At 49.1% G+C, this 16,129-nt stretch overlaps 1 protein-coding gene across 1 annotated transcript in view; it reads left to right on the forward strand.

The window, feature by feature from the left end:
* Window positions 1-16,129, forward strand: part of bcas3 (BCAS3 microtubule associated cell migration factor) — a 117,793-nt gene that overhangs the window by 31,269 nt on the left and 70,395 nt on the right. Inside the window, exon 14 of the mRNA XM_067246481.1 lies at window positions 10,802-10,935. Coding sequence (XP_067102582.1) covers window positions 10,802-10,935 — 134 coding nt within the window. The remainder of the gene's footprint in view (window positions 1-10,801; window positions 10,936-16,129) is intronic.

The following is a 16,129-nucleotide window of genomic DNA, read 5'->3' on the forward strand; positions in this document are numbered from 1 at the left end:
TAAAAAAGCTGCTGAAAGATGGCGCTCACTGTGACCTCCAGTTCCACTGGAATTCTTCACATGCTTAGGCTAAAGACTGAACGGTGCTCCTCCAAGGAAAAGGGTCATATTGAAGACAGAGGCACCAGTGTCCACACACACACACACACACACACACACACACACACACACACACACACACACACACACACACACACACACGTTAGCACTGTACTTATACAAAACAACATTGTACTTACACACTCCAGCACACACTACACACACTTACTAAGTTCTCATGCTTACACTGATATTCTATCTATGAGCTCTTGGCTCATGAGTCATGAGTATCCAAGACAATGACCCTGGCATCCATTGCAGGCTGTTCCCCAGGGGAGCACCAAATTGTGTATGTGTGTGTTTTTGTGTGTGTGTGTGAAGTGAAGTGAAGTGAGAATTGATCAGAGAATGTTGTTAGACTGTGCTATGTGGAGGTGAAGATGAGACAAAATGTTTCTACTCTCTTCACCTTCCCTCCCTCCCTCCTTCCCTCCCTCCCTCCCTCCCTCCCTCCCTCCCTCCCTCCCTCCCTCCCTCCCTCCCTCCCTCCCTCCCTCCCTCCCTCCCTCCCTCCCTCCCTCCCTCCCTCCCTCCCTCCCTCCCTCCCTCCCTCCCTCCCTCCCTCCCTCCCTCCCTCCCTCCCTCCCTCCCTCCCTCCCTCCCTCCCTCCCTCCCTCCTCTCGCTCTCTTTCCTTCTTCTCATTTACACACAAAGGCACACAACACACAAAGTATCAATAAGAGCTCTCGGCATATGAGTCATAGCTTCTCAGACAATGACCCACACATCCATAGCACACTGTTCCCTGGTAAACACCCGATTAAAACTAGAAGGACAGGGCTTAAACTCTGTCAGACTCAGGGTTGATGAATCAGGCTCTGAACGCAGGGTTTTATGAGCGTGCCTGACGTTTATGGTATTTCAAAATGCCAAAGATTTGAGATCGTACCTCGCTGGTGATGGATACAGGAATTAGGCTGGCTTGATGTAGACCAGCATTTCAGTACGCTACTCTTGAGATTTAGCAGCAGCCGTAAAACAGTGGAGAAACAACGCATGCATACTCCCGCGTGCTCAATGTCTGGGCTAGAGGTTTCATCCTGGTTGGAGAAGGGCTTATCTTGATCTGCAGTATACGGTTTGCCTCCAATGTCCAAGGCCTACTGAATTGAACAGCGGAATTGATTTGAGACATCGTACCAGATCTGTGATACCAAACCTCACAAAACTAAGACTGAATAACCATCATTAATACATAGATAATACAAAATACAAGTTAAGAAGCTGCATGGTGAAGGGCTTCTTGTCTGCCCCTTTGTGACCTGGCACAAACACCTCAAGGGGGCGCACATGGTTCACCGAGGTTCCCTTGCGTCAACCTTTGCCCCATAACTCTGTGGAGCCGGATTGAACAGGAGATAAAGATCATGGTTCCAGCGCTCTGGTCAACCGCACAGCTACGGTCAACCGTGACCGCCTTTCATCTTTATGACCAAGGTTCAGAGAGAAAGCCTTCACTGTAAAACGGACCTCAACACACAATCCCACCTCCATTCACAACATATTGGGTCTTTAACTCCAGGAAAGCTTCGGGGGCCAACTTTCAATTAGGTAAGAATGCCGTCAAAACGTTTTGGTGGCTGTGGGAGATTGGGTGGGCGTTCAGTAAAAGGGACCTAAAGTTACACGTATCTGTTCCAGAAGAACCCACAACGTCATGTTCACAGAAAACAACGTTGTACTCCCTGCCTCACCAAAGAAAACGACCCCCCCACACACACCCGTCTCTAGACAACCCTCAAGTCAACAAGCCAACAGCCCGCCAGTGCCCGTTCCATTACTCTGCCCCAGCTGTGTGTTTTTAGATAGCTGAGGGGGTGCTCTCGACACCCACACACACACACACACCCGCACCTGTCTGACCTAACTCCCAAATAACGTTATGTGCCCGTTACCGCCTAATTGCAGAACCGCTCATAAGTGTTTTGAATGATTATGTTGGTCGGGCACCAGAGGAGCTCCCCTGGAAAACAAACAAGCGGCCCTCATTTTGGTCCGTTAATGAGATCAGGATGAATGCTTGCCGCAAGAGGTCCTCACTAGCATGCTATCATTTGGGACTCTTTAATCATTAAGCCGTCCGCATGATCAAAAAATGTCTCTGGCCTTGTTGTCTTAAGTACTGCTCGTTTCCAGGACGGACAGAAAAGGAGCCTGTAGTTGTCCTGAAACCGTGGTTGCCTTCAAGCTGCCCTGACTGGCCCAAGATGAACTATTCCAGAAGCTCAGTAAAAAAAAGAAAAAAAGTGTATGTTTATGTGGGTGCCTACGTGTCTGTGTAAATGTGCAAGTGTGTGTGTGTGTGCGTGCTGGAGGCCAGGGAGTGTTACCTCTGTGATCTGGGCCTGTATGTGGCTCCCTCCACTGTGGTCAAGTGGAGGACACCCCCCCCCCCCTAGAACGTCTAAAGCCCCAGCATGAAACAATGCCATGACTGGATGCGTCTGGAAAGTCCAGAGCCTGCTCTCCCCGGCTGTTATGTAACAAACCCCAAAGGCCTGTGTATGTTGGACTCACAACAGAGACGAGGGGGGGGGGGGGGAGGGGTGGGTGGCGGTGGTGGGGAGGTGGCGCAGCCAGGCCGCGGACGGTGCAGTTTTGGGGCGGCTGGCGCTCTGTCACTGTGGCGTCTCTGCTTTCTATTCCTAGTGGTGTAATTAGAGGACGGCGTTGAAGGCGGTCGTGGAGCGTTCCTCTGAACAGCTGCAGTGTGTTGTGTGTGAGCTGTGAGTGTTTTTCACCTCCTCGCGCCAACGCTCCTTGACTTTGGTCATCGTCTCGAGTCGCGGGTCAGATAGCACTGTGTGTGTGTGTACGTGTGTGTGTGTGTGTGTGAAAGAGAATGCATGTGTGTCTGAAAAGGGGATTGATCAGAGAATAGTATCAGACTGCTGTATGGCGATGATTAATAAACGACACACAATGTCCCTCCACGCTTCACCTCCCTCCCTCCCTCCCTCCCTCCCTCCCTCCCTCCCTCCCTCCCTCCCTCCCTCCCTCCCTCCCTCCCTCCCTCCCTCCCTCCCTCCCTCCCTCCCTCCCTCCCTCCCTCCCTCCCTCCCTCCCCCGAGGCTGCACCTTCATGTACCTCAGAGAATAGAACAGCTCTTAAAGAGAGGCAACATGTATCTCTCTCTCTTTCCTTCTCCATCTCCTGCTGTCTCTCCTACTGTCTTTCTCATTCATTTCTCTTTCTGTTAAATCAATTGATATCACTCGTGTACACTAGGCAACCTCCTCGTCCATACATTCTTATGTAACCCCCTCCCTTCTTCCCTATTTTTTTTGCCTTTCCAACTCACACACACACACACACACACACACAGCCTCTCGTGCACACTCTCTTGTACAGTGCACTGTTAAACCTTTCTGACATTGAATTCCCCACACCTTACTACAGCACTCCAACCAAGACTTTATAATTGAGCTTCAAGACAGAAGTTTTGGAATCTCTTCAAAGTGTGTCACACAAGGCCTGAGCCCATCTCATGCCACGCTGCCATGTCCCACCAAAACCCCAGCCCGTGTTTAGCAACACAGCGCCGTAATGAATAGCCTGTGGAATGGGCCGTGACTGTGGAGAGCAGCGGAGCAGCTGTGCCGTGATGAAGATTCTCTGCGGTGTCATAACTCTGTCCCCGCGTCCCACTGATGTGTGAGAGGGAGCGGACCCCCAGCTCAAACCCCCACATCCCACACACACATGCTGAACACGAGGGAAGACACCCTGCGCTCACCAGCGGCCGTACACACGCACACCAGCCCCGCTCGTTCAGCATGAAACGAGCTGTGTCTTCGCACGGAGCTAGTAATTAGCCCTCGCGGCTCCCCGCCTCACTGATTTACGCCTGAAGACATGCCTCAGACGATGAGCAGGCGGCCGTGTTGGGGTCTTTTCTAGGTTCTGTGTGTGCGTGTGTTTGTGCCTGTAAGTGTCCAGACAGCTGTGTGTTGGTGCACATGCCGTCTGCGTGCTTTTTAATGCCGTTCTTGCTAACCCAGGGTGTGGTTGTGTGTGTGTGTGTGTGTGTGTGCAGTTCTGCCCAGCTGTGGGGCTGTCCACTGTGACACAATCAGTCTGGATTAGGGAGCGACCACCCCCTCTCATCCCCCAGTCCCAGGGTGGGGGCCAGGAGTCGGTGCCCTTTCCCTTCCTGCCCACGACTCACCAAGGGGCGAACACGGGCATTAGCGAAGCGCCTCTAGCTCCGCATAAGCTCCATTTCATAATGGCATTAACCAAATCTGATGATCTATATAGTTCCCCCTAGAGAGGTCTGTCATAATCTATGTAATACTCTCTCTCTCTTTCACTCTCTCCCTGTCTCGCTCTCTTTCATTTGTTCTCTCTTTCCTCTCTCTTTATCTCACTCGCTACGAGTAGACTGCAGTTTTCTGAGCTGTTCAAATCTCCCGTGATGATTGTTTTGGTTCCTGTTCTGATGCTGAGGGCGGCTGGGGCTGGGGCTGGGGCTGGGGCTGAGGCTGAGGCTGGGGCTGGGGCTGAGGCTGGGGCTGCCTCTCTGGGGCTGCCTCTCTGGGGCTGCCTCTCTGGGGCTGCCTCTCTGGGGCTGCCTCTCCGTCTGTCCAGCGTCAGCCTCAGCCGGAGGAAGCCAGTTGGCCCGGAGCTTTCCGCTCATGTGATCTGTTCTCACTCTTTCAGCCTGTCGTCTTTGCTTCTTTTTCTTTCTTTTTCTCGTGCTCAAAGCCAAAAGAATAATTTTCTTGGCCTTCCGCCCCCAGCTCAATTGCCTTCAACTTGTTTGTGACTGCTATTTATTGTTGTGTGTGTGTGTGCCTTAGTCTCTTAAAACAGTGAAAGTAGAACTGAAGAAGCAGAAAGGAACATCTCTGCCGTTTATTCCTGTTATGAGAAGATTATGAATATTTTGACCAAACAGTTATTTCTTCTGCCGGGTTCCCCGCACACAGTACAAGATCTATAAATATTTTTGTTTGAGGTCAGATCAATCCAACTGCAATAAATGTATATGCCTCTACATGACTAACATCCCTAAGGTGACCTGTTCAGCCATCTAACGGACTGAGCCCTCTGAGTGGCGCTTGTATGAAGACACACTCTCTGAAAGCTGGTGCTGGCCCTGGCTAGTTTGATGGTGTTTCCATGCCGAGCTGGTTAAACTGGTGCTGCAGCGTGCTGGGGAGTCAGGGGCCTCAGACCTGAGGCCTGTAAAACCACATGGAGATCAGAGAGAGAGGGAGGGGGAGGGCGAGGGGGAGGGAGGGAGAGGGAGGGAGAGGGAGACTGGGCCAGTGACCACGCTCAAGGTCTTAGTGGAAACATCAACCCATACCAAACCTCCTGAATCACCCACACAACCTACTCCCTTAATTCCAGACCTCCACCTGACACCCACACACACACACACACACGCGCACACACACGCACACACACACACACACACACACACACACACTAGACACTCCAACAACTAACAATGTCTGATTGTTTTTGGAGGGGGAGGGGGGGGGGGGGGGGGGGAGTGTGTGTGTGTGTGTGCGCACGTTAAGCTTCATGCTCCTGGGATTTGGGTCGAACATTTGTTTTGCAGGCTAGTTTGTGACAGTGTCTTTCCCAGTAGTGTAAACGAATACCAACCCTATCAACACACACACACACACAATTTTACAAAACAGCTTGTCCCCCACACACCTCCTCTGGATCCAGCAGCACCGCGGGGAGGGCACTGGGAAATCTGATCCGTGGAGACGAACATTTGAGAGGATTCATTAGCTAACAGAACACTCTCAGAAATAAAGGCAAACATTTAAATGGAAGGAGATTACTGGAGGGGCGACTGTCTGTTTGCAGAGAAAAGGATTAAAGCTTTTTATCATCGGTCGCTGCTCGCCTCTGCAGTCCCAGCTCTTTATCTGGAGATTGTGGTTCGCCACAAATTTGTTTCGGGAGCTTTTAAACATGGAAACAAAAGGGGTTTGCCTAATCTACTGTGAGAACGTGTTTATTCAGATTTAGAAGCAAAAAACACAAAGACACACACATACACATTACAGCATGGACACATACACCCAGTACACATGCACAGAATGTACACTGCAGACGTAAAACACACAGTACACAATAAGTGTAAAGTGATGTGAGGGTTAGGATGACTGATTTAGATTGTGCCTCTTGGACTCTCATTCTTGACAGCAAAGAGGGCGGTGCCAGTCGACTTTGTGGTGGCGAGGTAAGGAACGCCGAGCAGTGCAAACACACCCAAGCGTTCCATGCACAGATGATGGATTTAAGTGTAGCTCGCCACTTAAAATCTACCGAGATAATCTAGTACTGACCGCTTCTCACTTTCAGCCACGCTCCATCAGTTTGGCCGCCACCCACAGGCCCTGCTTGGCCAGTAAGGCGGCGTGTCTTGAAAAGGCAGACAGGTTTTGCCTTGTTAGTGGGCTCCACCAACATCTTAATATTCAACTAATGGCAGCCTCTCGGCGAGGTCGCACCACCACACACACACACACACAACACACACACACACACACATGCACAGATACACACCACGTACACACACACGCATACACAGTCACACACCACACACACACACATATATATGTATATACACACACACACACAATCTATTAATATATGAGCTCAGCTCACTGGTGGTCTGGCTGTGATGCAGTTAGAAAAACACACTCCTCGGTTTCACCCCACTGTAGATCAAATGAACCGTAAGCACCTTTTCCCCTCCCTCCCTCCTTCACCCTCTCCCTCCCTCCTTCACCCCTTACCTCCCTCGTTCATTCTCTCTCTCCCTACAAACGCTCCCAGAGTGAATTGTGGATGTGGTTTTGGGAGTTAAGAGTGCTTGAGCAAGCCAGTCCAAGCCAGAGCGGTTGCAGTCCATGCCAGCTGTGCCATGCTAAAGGCTCCATGCCAGCTGTGCCCGCTCGTGCCAGGCCCTGGTGCCAAGTGCAAATAAAGCTTCTCCACTGCAAGATGGCTGTGAAGAGATGGTGGTGAGTGTCAGGACAAGGGGGAACGTGCCCACACTTGTACCCAGCCTCTACACCCACCATCGACCATCATGGAATCTGTACCGGTCATCACGACGGTCAACAAAACACCAAAAGAGAGAAAAAACAAACAACAAAAAAACACGTTTGACCATCCACCCTTGCTTCCTCTATCCCTCCCCCCTCCTTTTCTCTATCTATCCCTCCATTCAATCTTCTTTTCCACCTCATTTAACCCTTGTGCTGCCTTCGGGTCACATGACCCAAAGGTTCATAACGAACCATCGTTGTGTTTACCCAATTTTACCCAATACAAAAACAAATACAAATAATTTTCTTTTAACTTTTGCAATGTGGGGGGTCTGAGACAGCCCAACGGTTAAAAGAAAATGCTTCACTTTTTTTTTTATGCGGTAAAGTTGTCGCAATACGACGGCGGGTCACAATGACTGATGGGTCAGAATGACCCGACGATAACACACGGGTTAAGATGAGTTTGTAGAAGCCTCCTGGTCAACAACAAAAACTCCCCTTTCTAAAGAAAGCAGGTGAGGCTTCGGGAGTTTCCTCGTAAAAGACAAACAGCATATCGACCATTTGGTGAACTGTGTGTGTGCGTAACGTGTGTGTGTACATGCGTGTGCCCCCCTCTCTCTTTTGGTTATCTTGATTTTTGGGGTGGTGAGGCGAAAACAGGGGGGGGGGGGGAGAGAGAGAGAGAGAGAGAGAGAGAGAGAGACGTGTGGCCTCGGGACCCAGTGAACTGAGCCTGGTCTGGGACAAGTGGGTGGCTTTGATGTGTGGCCGGAGCCCACTTTACTGCACCCCTGTGAAGGCTTTCCGCCCGCTTTCATAAACACCTCGATAAGCCCAGCACGGACGCAGTCAACAGAGACAGCCATACACACACCCACTCGCATACACACACACTCGTATACACACACAGTATGCACACTCACTCCAGAATCAGCAACACACAAACAAGCACTCCCAACAGCTAACCCTACAGATGAAACCGCCACAGTGATGGATACTCCACTGGTAGTGAGTTGCTCTCATTTGTTCAGAAGTCTATGCGTCCCTTGACACCAGAGCTCTCTGATTCCCCAGTGTCCTCCCTTTTAAAGTTTACACATGGTTATAATTTGAGATTTCCCCTTTTTTTGAAAGCTTTCTGGAGCCAAGTGTTGTTAATTAGAAAGGGGACTTGTTTTGTTGCTGCCCTTTGTGTTGCCAAGTGGGAGACCTCATCGCCTGCTTCAATTCTCTACCCCCCTCCCTCTTTCTTGCTCTATCTATCTCTCTCTCTCTCTTTCTGTCACACACAAACACTATTTCTCTCTCTCTTTTTCTCTGTCACACACACACACACTATTTCTCTCTCTCTGTCTCTTTCTCAATCTCTTTCTCTGAAAAAATGCAGACCCGGCTACTATGGAAATGAAACATCCTCTCACTATTAATGGGACTGAACAGATGTTTTGTGTTTGCACGGTTAGGGACGTGACAGAAAGTCTGTAGCAAAACAAAACAAGAAAATAAGTCCTATAGTGGTCCAGAAAGAGAGTGAAGGAGACTTGGTATTCATGGAAATGATTATATCACTGGCCTCACGTCCATGTGGACGCATGTCTCACACACATGGCAAATTAGAGGTTCTCACTTAGCTTCGGCCTAGTGTGTGTGTGTGCGTGCCAACCCGTTTTCATACGAAAACGTTGTAAATAACACTTCGCCCTCTGGGACAAGGTGTTATAAATAGGATGTGTCAGCCGGTGCCTCTACGGCTTCACGTTTTCCCCAAAAGATCTTTTACAGCGGCCATGGCTCGCCCGCCGACCAGCGAGCCTCCTTTTTAATTTGGGCTTCCCGCGGGCTAACCGACTGACGCCTCTCGATGAGGGCCTCTGTATTTCAACAAGGCCACAAAAGCCCCAGCCCGGGGCACTCGTAGCGCTGGGCCCAGAATTGCTTTTTTGGAGTAAAGAGCGTACCATCAGCAGAAGCCTGGGCCCAAGCCTTATCTGTCAAAGACTCCAGCCAGTCACATGTTGGCGCAGTGGGCGGGATGGACTGATGACCAGAGAGGGAGGAAGAAAGAAAGAAGGGTGGGTGGGTTGGTGGGAGAGAGGGAGAGAGGGAGAGAGGAAGCTCCCAGATAAACAGACCGCAGCGCCTCAACTCCTAATCACCCCGCTTCCGTTTCCAGCCTCTATAATTAGAAGGGCCCAGTCTTTTCCATGTAGTCCCAGTTGACGCAAATGCTTCTTGTGGCTTGGCACCTCATTTGGGGCGTGGTTTTTTTTCCCTCCAGTTTATGGGCCAGGGCCTATGCTTGGGTTTTTGGTCGTTCTGATACAGCATGAATAGCTAACCGCCGTCTAATGCTTTGGCCCGCTGCCTTTTTTCTTCTTCTTCCCCTCTCCTTTCATCGTCTTTGTCGCCCGTCCAATATCTGCTTCCCTCCCTCTTCTGAATGCCCTCCCTCCTCCACTCATGCCTCCTTCCTCCACCTTTAGGCCATCTCCACACCTAAAATACAAGGGGTGATGAACATTTTTGGATATACACCTAGAAATGTTGGAGTAGATTGTGTTGAGATCATTTTGTCCCATGTTCTTCTCCCTGGAGGGGAGTCTGTTCTATCCCACACACACGTGCTGCTGAGGTCCTCTAATCTCATGCCATTCCAACCCTCCTCCGCATTTGAGATGCCACCCAATAATGTCTTCCCACTAATGAAAACCTGCTGCAATCTAAAAGATACAACGGAAAAAATATGAAAATGACTAATTACTCTCCTGTCGAGTGAGTCTGTGGGCCGAGGCCTGGAGTGCTGTGCTGCTGGCGGAGTATAAAGGTTTCAGCTTTTGGAGACTGTTTTTAGGGCTCTGTCGAACTCTGCAGTGCATAGACAGCCCGTTTAGATTTTGGGTTTGTTCTGGTGTGGTTTGTTGAGTGTGTTGTTTACAGTAAAGGCCTATACTTTCTGGAGTTTGACGAACTTCAAATAAAACTGGCCAGAAATGAATGGTCCTGTCAGCGGAGGTTGCACTTGAGCTGCACTGTGGTCGTGTGATGAAACAGGGACACATACTCACACACACACACACCTCCCAGTCCTTCCAAGAAGAGGACAGCATGGGTTATACTTTCAACCGGGGAACAAATTATGATGTTAGGGATAACGTTGCGTTTTACGACTACAACAAACGATAGCTTGCCTATTTTAAAGGGGTGGTTTGTTTGTTTAAAGGCATGGTGGCGCTGATACGTCCAACTTTGTTGGATTTGTCTGTTTTTGCATGGTCCAGTGGTTTTATTATTAACTACATTCCAATGACCCTTTTTCTCAAGTAAAATGGCTTCAGTTGTGGGTGAGGTTTTAGTTTTATATCCATTAGCCTAAATACTGTAAATGTAGTATTGGTGAATTAAATTGTTTTGTTACCACTGCGTTGACATAGGCGCATATCTGAAATGATCCTTCATTTAATTATGAAGATAAACCATGCCATTGCAAAAAACGTAACTTTTTGGTTATATTGCCCGCTCATGTTTTATCCTTCATGCCCAGGACAGACACTGTGACAGTGCTAGGTCAAAAAAAACTCCTCAACATAGTATTATTCATCATTAGTATCCTGTGAAAGGACCAGGTGCCCAGTGTGTGTCTCAGCTGACCAGCGCTCCCTCTCTCACCAGGCATGCTGCTGGTGACGGCCGACACGCTGGGCCATGACTTCCACGTCTTCCAGGTCCTCACGCACCCCTGGGCCTCGTCCCAGAGCGCGGTGCATCACCTCTACACCCTGCACCGCGGGGAGACGGAGGCAAAGGTAAAGGCTCACGCACATTCACGTACACACTCCAGCATTACAGTGCTTTGAGCACACACCCGTAGGAAACTGTATTTTGTTTATTTCTCCCGATGGAACTTAGTGTTTGTTATATTTGAAATTGTGCATGTGGAGTCGGGCCACCCGCGCCTGTGTTGCCTGTGTATCATTAGAGCTCTAGACATGCATCTTAAGCTGCTCTTTGATCATGGCTGCAGCCTGTTTTGTCTCTAAACCTTGTCATTGAGACAACCCTGGAGAGCTTCAATAGGGTAATGCTTTACAGAGCAGAGGAGCCCTGTGGCTCATACCATCCCGAGCTTCTCTGCTCAACATGAAGACTACTGCGTGCCACTATGTGTGAGGCGTAGGAGCATGGCTCCTCTGAGGGCGTGTATTTGACTGCACACACACACACCACATCCAATCAAACACAATGTGCCAGGGTGTGTGATCCTCTACTGTGTGTGTGTGTTTATACCACTGGGTGTAAGTCCAGTTGATGTTAGGGGGTGGAGAACACAAACAGGATGGGGTGTGACCTGGGTTTACACTCTCTAATTGATATGAAGGATGATTTAGCAGCCACGGCCAGCCTCGTTACATTCTCACTCAGCTGCAAAGCTCAATTCCTCACAGCTGTCCAATGGCAGCCTCCCCCCCCCCCCCCCCAAATCGATTCATGGGGGTCCAAAGAAAACACTCTTTTAAAGAGCAGAGACAATTTGTAAGAGAAATAGGGCATGGCGAGTTTCAAACAACATTCACTCTCTCATTCAGTTAAATGGCCTGTGTGTTTTCCTCGCACAGTAGTTGCACAGGCAGTTTCTCCCTCTCACTCTCTCTTCTCTCTCTCTCTCTCTCTCTTTCTCTCTCTCTCTCTCTCTCTCTCTCTCTCTCTCTCTCTCTCTCTCTCTCTTCTCTCTCTGTGTCTCTCTCTCTCTCTCTCTCGCTTTCTTTCTGTCTGTGTCCCACCCTCTCTCCCTCTCCTGAAAACATACACTCTACATACTCTCACCCGCTTCTCTCCCTCTCTCAGCTTCTATCTCTAATACAAACAATCTTAACAGTGTTACAAGGAGGGATGGCCCTCTCATTTTCTCTCTCTCTCTCTCTTTTCCCTCTATCTCTTCCTCTCTTTCTAACTTCATTACATTTATTAAATTTTGAGGTAAACTCAAGCCTACTTTTGAGCAACGTCCACCATTAAAGTTCTCTCTGAAGTTGTGGACCAATGTATCTGCTATCACAGGAGGCATCTCACTTACATGCTTGCACACGCACACACTTTTTCTCTTTGTCCGACATACACACACCCAATGCATGGAGCCAGAGGAGATTTGTCGCACCCTAGACGAGACTCTTCCTGTCTTCCTCCCCTGAGGAGAAAAACTCACAAAACTGGACAAGCAAAAACATGGCTGAGCTGTATCTCTTAATCTGTCCTACAATGCCTTACAACTCACTTCCATAGCAAAGAGTTCCTATACGCTAAAGGCTGATTGACAGGGCTTGGTCTGTGTAGTATGGATTTACTGCTCACGAAAGATTTGTGTTTCAGAGGCACATGCTTGTGGCTGTGGCCTCATCATGTTCCCCTTTTTTAATCAGTATTCCTTTACACACGGCGGTCCTGGTCCTTGTCAGATACTGGTCCTGGTCCTTGTCAGGTCCTGGTCCTTGTCAGGTCCTGGTCCTGGTCCTTGTCAGGTCCTGGTCCTTGTCAGGTCCTGGTCCTGGTCTTGGTTCTGTCACCGGCACTGTAGATGCAGGAAAGTAGGAGCTTGAGTTGAGGGTAAAAGCCAGTATTGATAGATGAAGAGAGGCAGGAAAGGAGAGAGAGAGGGGAAAGATGGGAAGTCAAATTCCAACAGAGAGCGCCCGTCCAAAAGAACGTATCCCCCGCCGTGTCACAGCAGGGAAAGCCAAACTCCCCACTTAGTGCTGGAGCATGCGGCCTGCATCCTCTGGTCTCACATGACACGCCAGGGGGAACAGCTGCCGGGGGCCTTAAAAGCACTGGAGCCACGGGAGAGTTCAGCTTTCCTCTCCGGTCAGTTGAAGTGTGGGTATTAAAGAAACTAAACTGCTCTCTCCTGCCAGGCCAGACATATGCATTACCACTGAGACTGAGACAGGTAACTTTCTTAGAGAGCATTTAAGGTGCTCTATTAAGTTATTAAGGACTGGACATTTGTTGTGTGTGCGCGTGTTTGTACCTGTATGCTACAACATACAGTATCATATCAATAATAGATGCAATATACACATATTGCATTGGAAAAATGTGAATCAGTTTAGCAATTTAGGTGAAAAGTAGAAAAATGTACATTAATTTCTGAATATTGGGTATTCTGGGTATTTTCTTGGCACTTTAATGACAGCGTGCACTCAAACTGGCATGGACTCCACAAGTTTGTCTTATCATGCTGGGATCATCGGGTTTTGCAGAACTTTGCAAGGAGCTTTGTTTTTTTTTATTTTTATTTTGTTTTTTTATAAATGTCACAGAGTGCTTGACTTTCTCTGTCTTCAATTCCCCCTTTCGGTGTTCAGTGTGATCTCAGACATTTGGACCCTACTACATACAGTATATTTATTATACAATATGTATATTATACAGTCTATCTGCTGTTTAGTTTAACTCAGCAGTCTGTCCCATAGTATAATGAAGTGATGAAAGTGTTTTTGATGGGCAGCTTGGGAGGTTGTATTTGCTCTAGAAGAACTAATATTTACCTGTGGGAGCCGGAGACCCTTGTAAACACCAGTAGTGTCACGTTTGGAGGGCCAGCCCTCTGCTTTGACCATGAGCAGTATGTGTCACACCACACATGCAACATGCTCGTGGGGACCAAGTGCTCGAAAGGCTTTGATTCAGAGACAGTCATACAGTAACAATATGGGCCTGTGTGAGTTCCTCTCCTCTGTTTGGACCTTTGAGGTGAGAGGCCATCTGACGGCCAGTGATGTAACCAGGGTGCAAATTACTGGGGGGTGTTGGGGGGGGGGGGGGGGGGGGTCTGACCCGCCCTAATTAAGACTTAATTAAGACCCCCCCAAAAGAGGTAAAAACAACAGGTCGGGGGGGTCGATACACGCCCTGGAGAAGAAGTTGACCCCCCCCGATTGTCATTGTATAATTCGCACTCTGCATGTAACCAATGGTAGAGGCCCGAGCACTCATGAGCAGTCTGCACTTTGTGCTCCACCCCTGGCGCCCCATGCAGGCTGGCACCACACGGAAGGCATTGCGGTATGGGTGAGAAGTGGTTAGTCAACAAAAACGCCCCCCAGGCTTCTGGGATATCGAGTACACACGCACAGCCTTCATATCAGTCTTTCAGATCAACCACCTACCCTTGGTAGTTAATAAGTCACCCCCCTAACAGAAGACCTGCTGCCCGCCCAACCTCTCAGGCTTTGATCCGGGGGGGTGTGTGTGTCTCTGTGTGTGTGTGTGTGTGGGGGGGGGGGGGGGGGTGTACACACAGCACACCCATCAGAGTACAGACGCACAGAGGCCCCCAGGGTTATCACCTTTACAGCAGAACAAACACACTGGAGAGTGATAAAGTTCGCTGGCTAGGTGGGCCGGCACAACCCCTTATCTCCCCTCAGCTCTCCGGCTCGCTCCGACTCACTGAACATCGCTCGCTACCGATGACCCGTGGCCGGCCGGGGTAAACAGAGCTCTGATGTGGTTTTCCTCGTACTGTAGAGGACGCGGTGCCGTTAGAAACCAGAGTGCGAACCGGAGTTTGATGACAGTAAAGGTCATGGTGTTTCTGTGTGTCTCTTTTTTTCCCCTTTCTTTTTTTGTCTTTTATTCTTTTCTTCAGAGGATAGGTGTCTCCTTACGCTCACTACTTTTGTCTCTTTCCTCATCTCTCACTCTCTCAACTATTCATCTTTTTTTAGTTATCTGTTCATCACTTGCTGTCATTCTCTCCGTCTTCCACTCATCCTTCGAGAGCATTCCTGCCATTCCAGTTGCAGTTCCTGCTCGGTGAACGGACGCCGTAATCAGCCTAATCAGTGTTCCTGATAAAGACGAGAGACACTTTGAACACCTGAAGCATGATGTGTCTGACATCACCTCCACCTTGTCTGCTGTCTGACCTGGAGACGCAAGGGAGCGGCCATCTGGGTTGTTGTTTGGTGTGTGTGTGTGCGTGTTCGTGACACCTTGGTGTGTACCTGTTCTGTGTTAGTGAATGCTTGTGAGAGCTGTGTGTTGTCTGTGTGTTGTCTGTTTGCTATTACGTGGCAAACTGTCCCAATAAACCAGTAAAGGCAGTCTGCTGCCTTTAAGATATCTAATCTCGAAAAACCATCAACTCCACAACAATAGACACACACACCTTTATAGGTGCCGTGATGCCCACATTGTTATTTAGACCACTCAAACCAAAATGCCTCTGGTTTGTGTATCTGACTTCTCAGACTTTCAGTATCTCTCCATTCATCCATCCCTCCATCTATCCATCCTGCTCCAAATAGGCTTTAAATCACCTTTAAACAAAGGTCAGGTAAAGTTACCCGCCCGCTGGAATGCGAAAGGATCGCCCATTAAATGTTATTGTACTGCACAATTATGGCCCATCCCACCCTCACTGGAGATAAAGGAGGCCATCAGGTACACATAGCTGACTGACTAAAGAGGAGGCAGACATCTCATAATATGCACCCCCTTCAAACAGGGCTATTAAGATGATAGTGACTCCATTCATTCTCTATGCAGACCTCTTCTCCTCACTCAACCACTCTTTGAATTGCGCTGCACTCTCTTTCCCCGTTTCTCTCTCTCTCTCTCTGTCTCTCTCTTTGTCTCTCTGTCTTTCTCTCTGTCTCTCTCTCTCTCTCTCTCTCTCTCTCTCTCTCTCTCTCTCTCTCTCTCTCTCTCTCTCTCTGTCTCTCGGCCTGGGTTTCTCTGCTGGTATCTGCTGCGTGTCTGAGATGCTCGGAGTGATGTTATCTCCTGAAGTGGGGCCAGAGCTGCAGACGCAGCGCGAGGCTGTCTCAGTCTGAAATGGGATGGGAATTTGAACCTCTCTCGCTTCAAGATGTGGTGTCTGGGATTGTTTGACACTTCCCCTGAAACCTATTTCTTTGTTGTTTCTGTCCTATATGCCCTCACATGCCCAATCAGTAGCTGTGCAGCTTTTTATGAATTGAATATCCTTTTTAACAA

Source organism: Osmerus mordax, chromosome 11 (assembly GCF_038355195.1).
Source record: "Osmerus mordax isolate fOsmMor3 chromosome 11, fOsmMor3.pri, whole genome shotgun sequence".
Taxonomy (NCBI): domain Eukaryota; kingdom Metazoa; phylum Chordata; class Actinopteri; order Osmeriformes; family Osmeridae; genus Osmerus; species Osmerus mordax.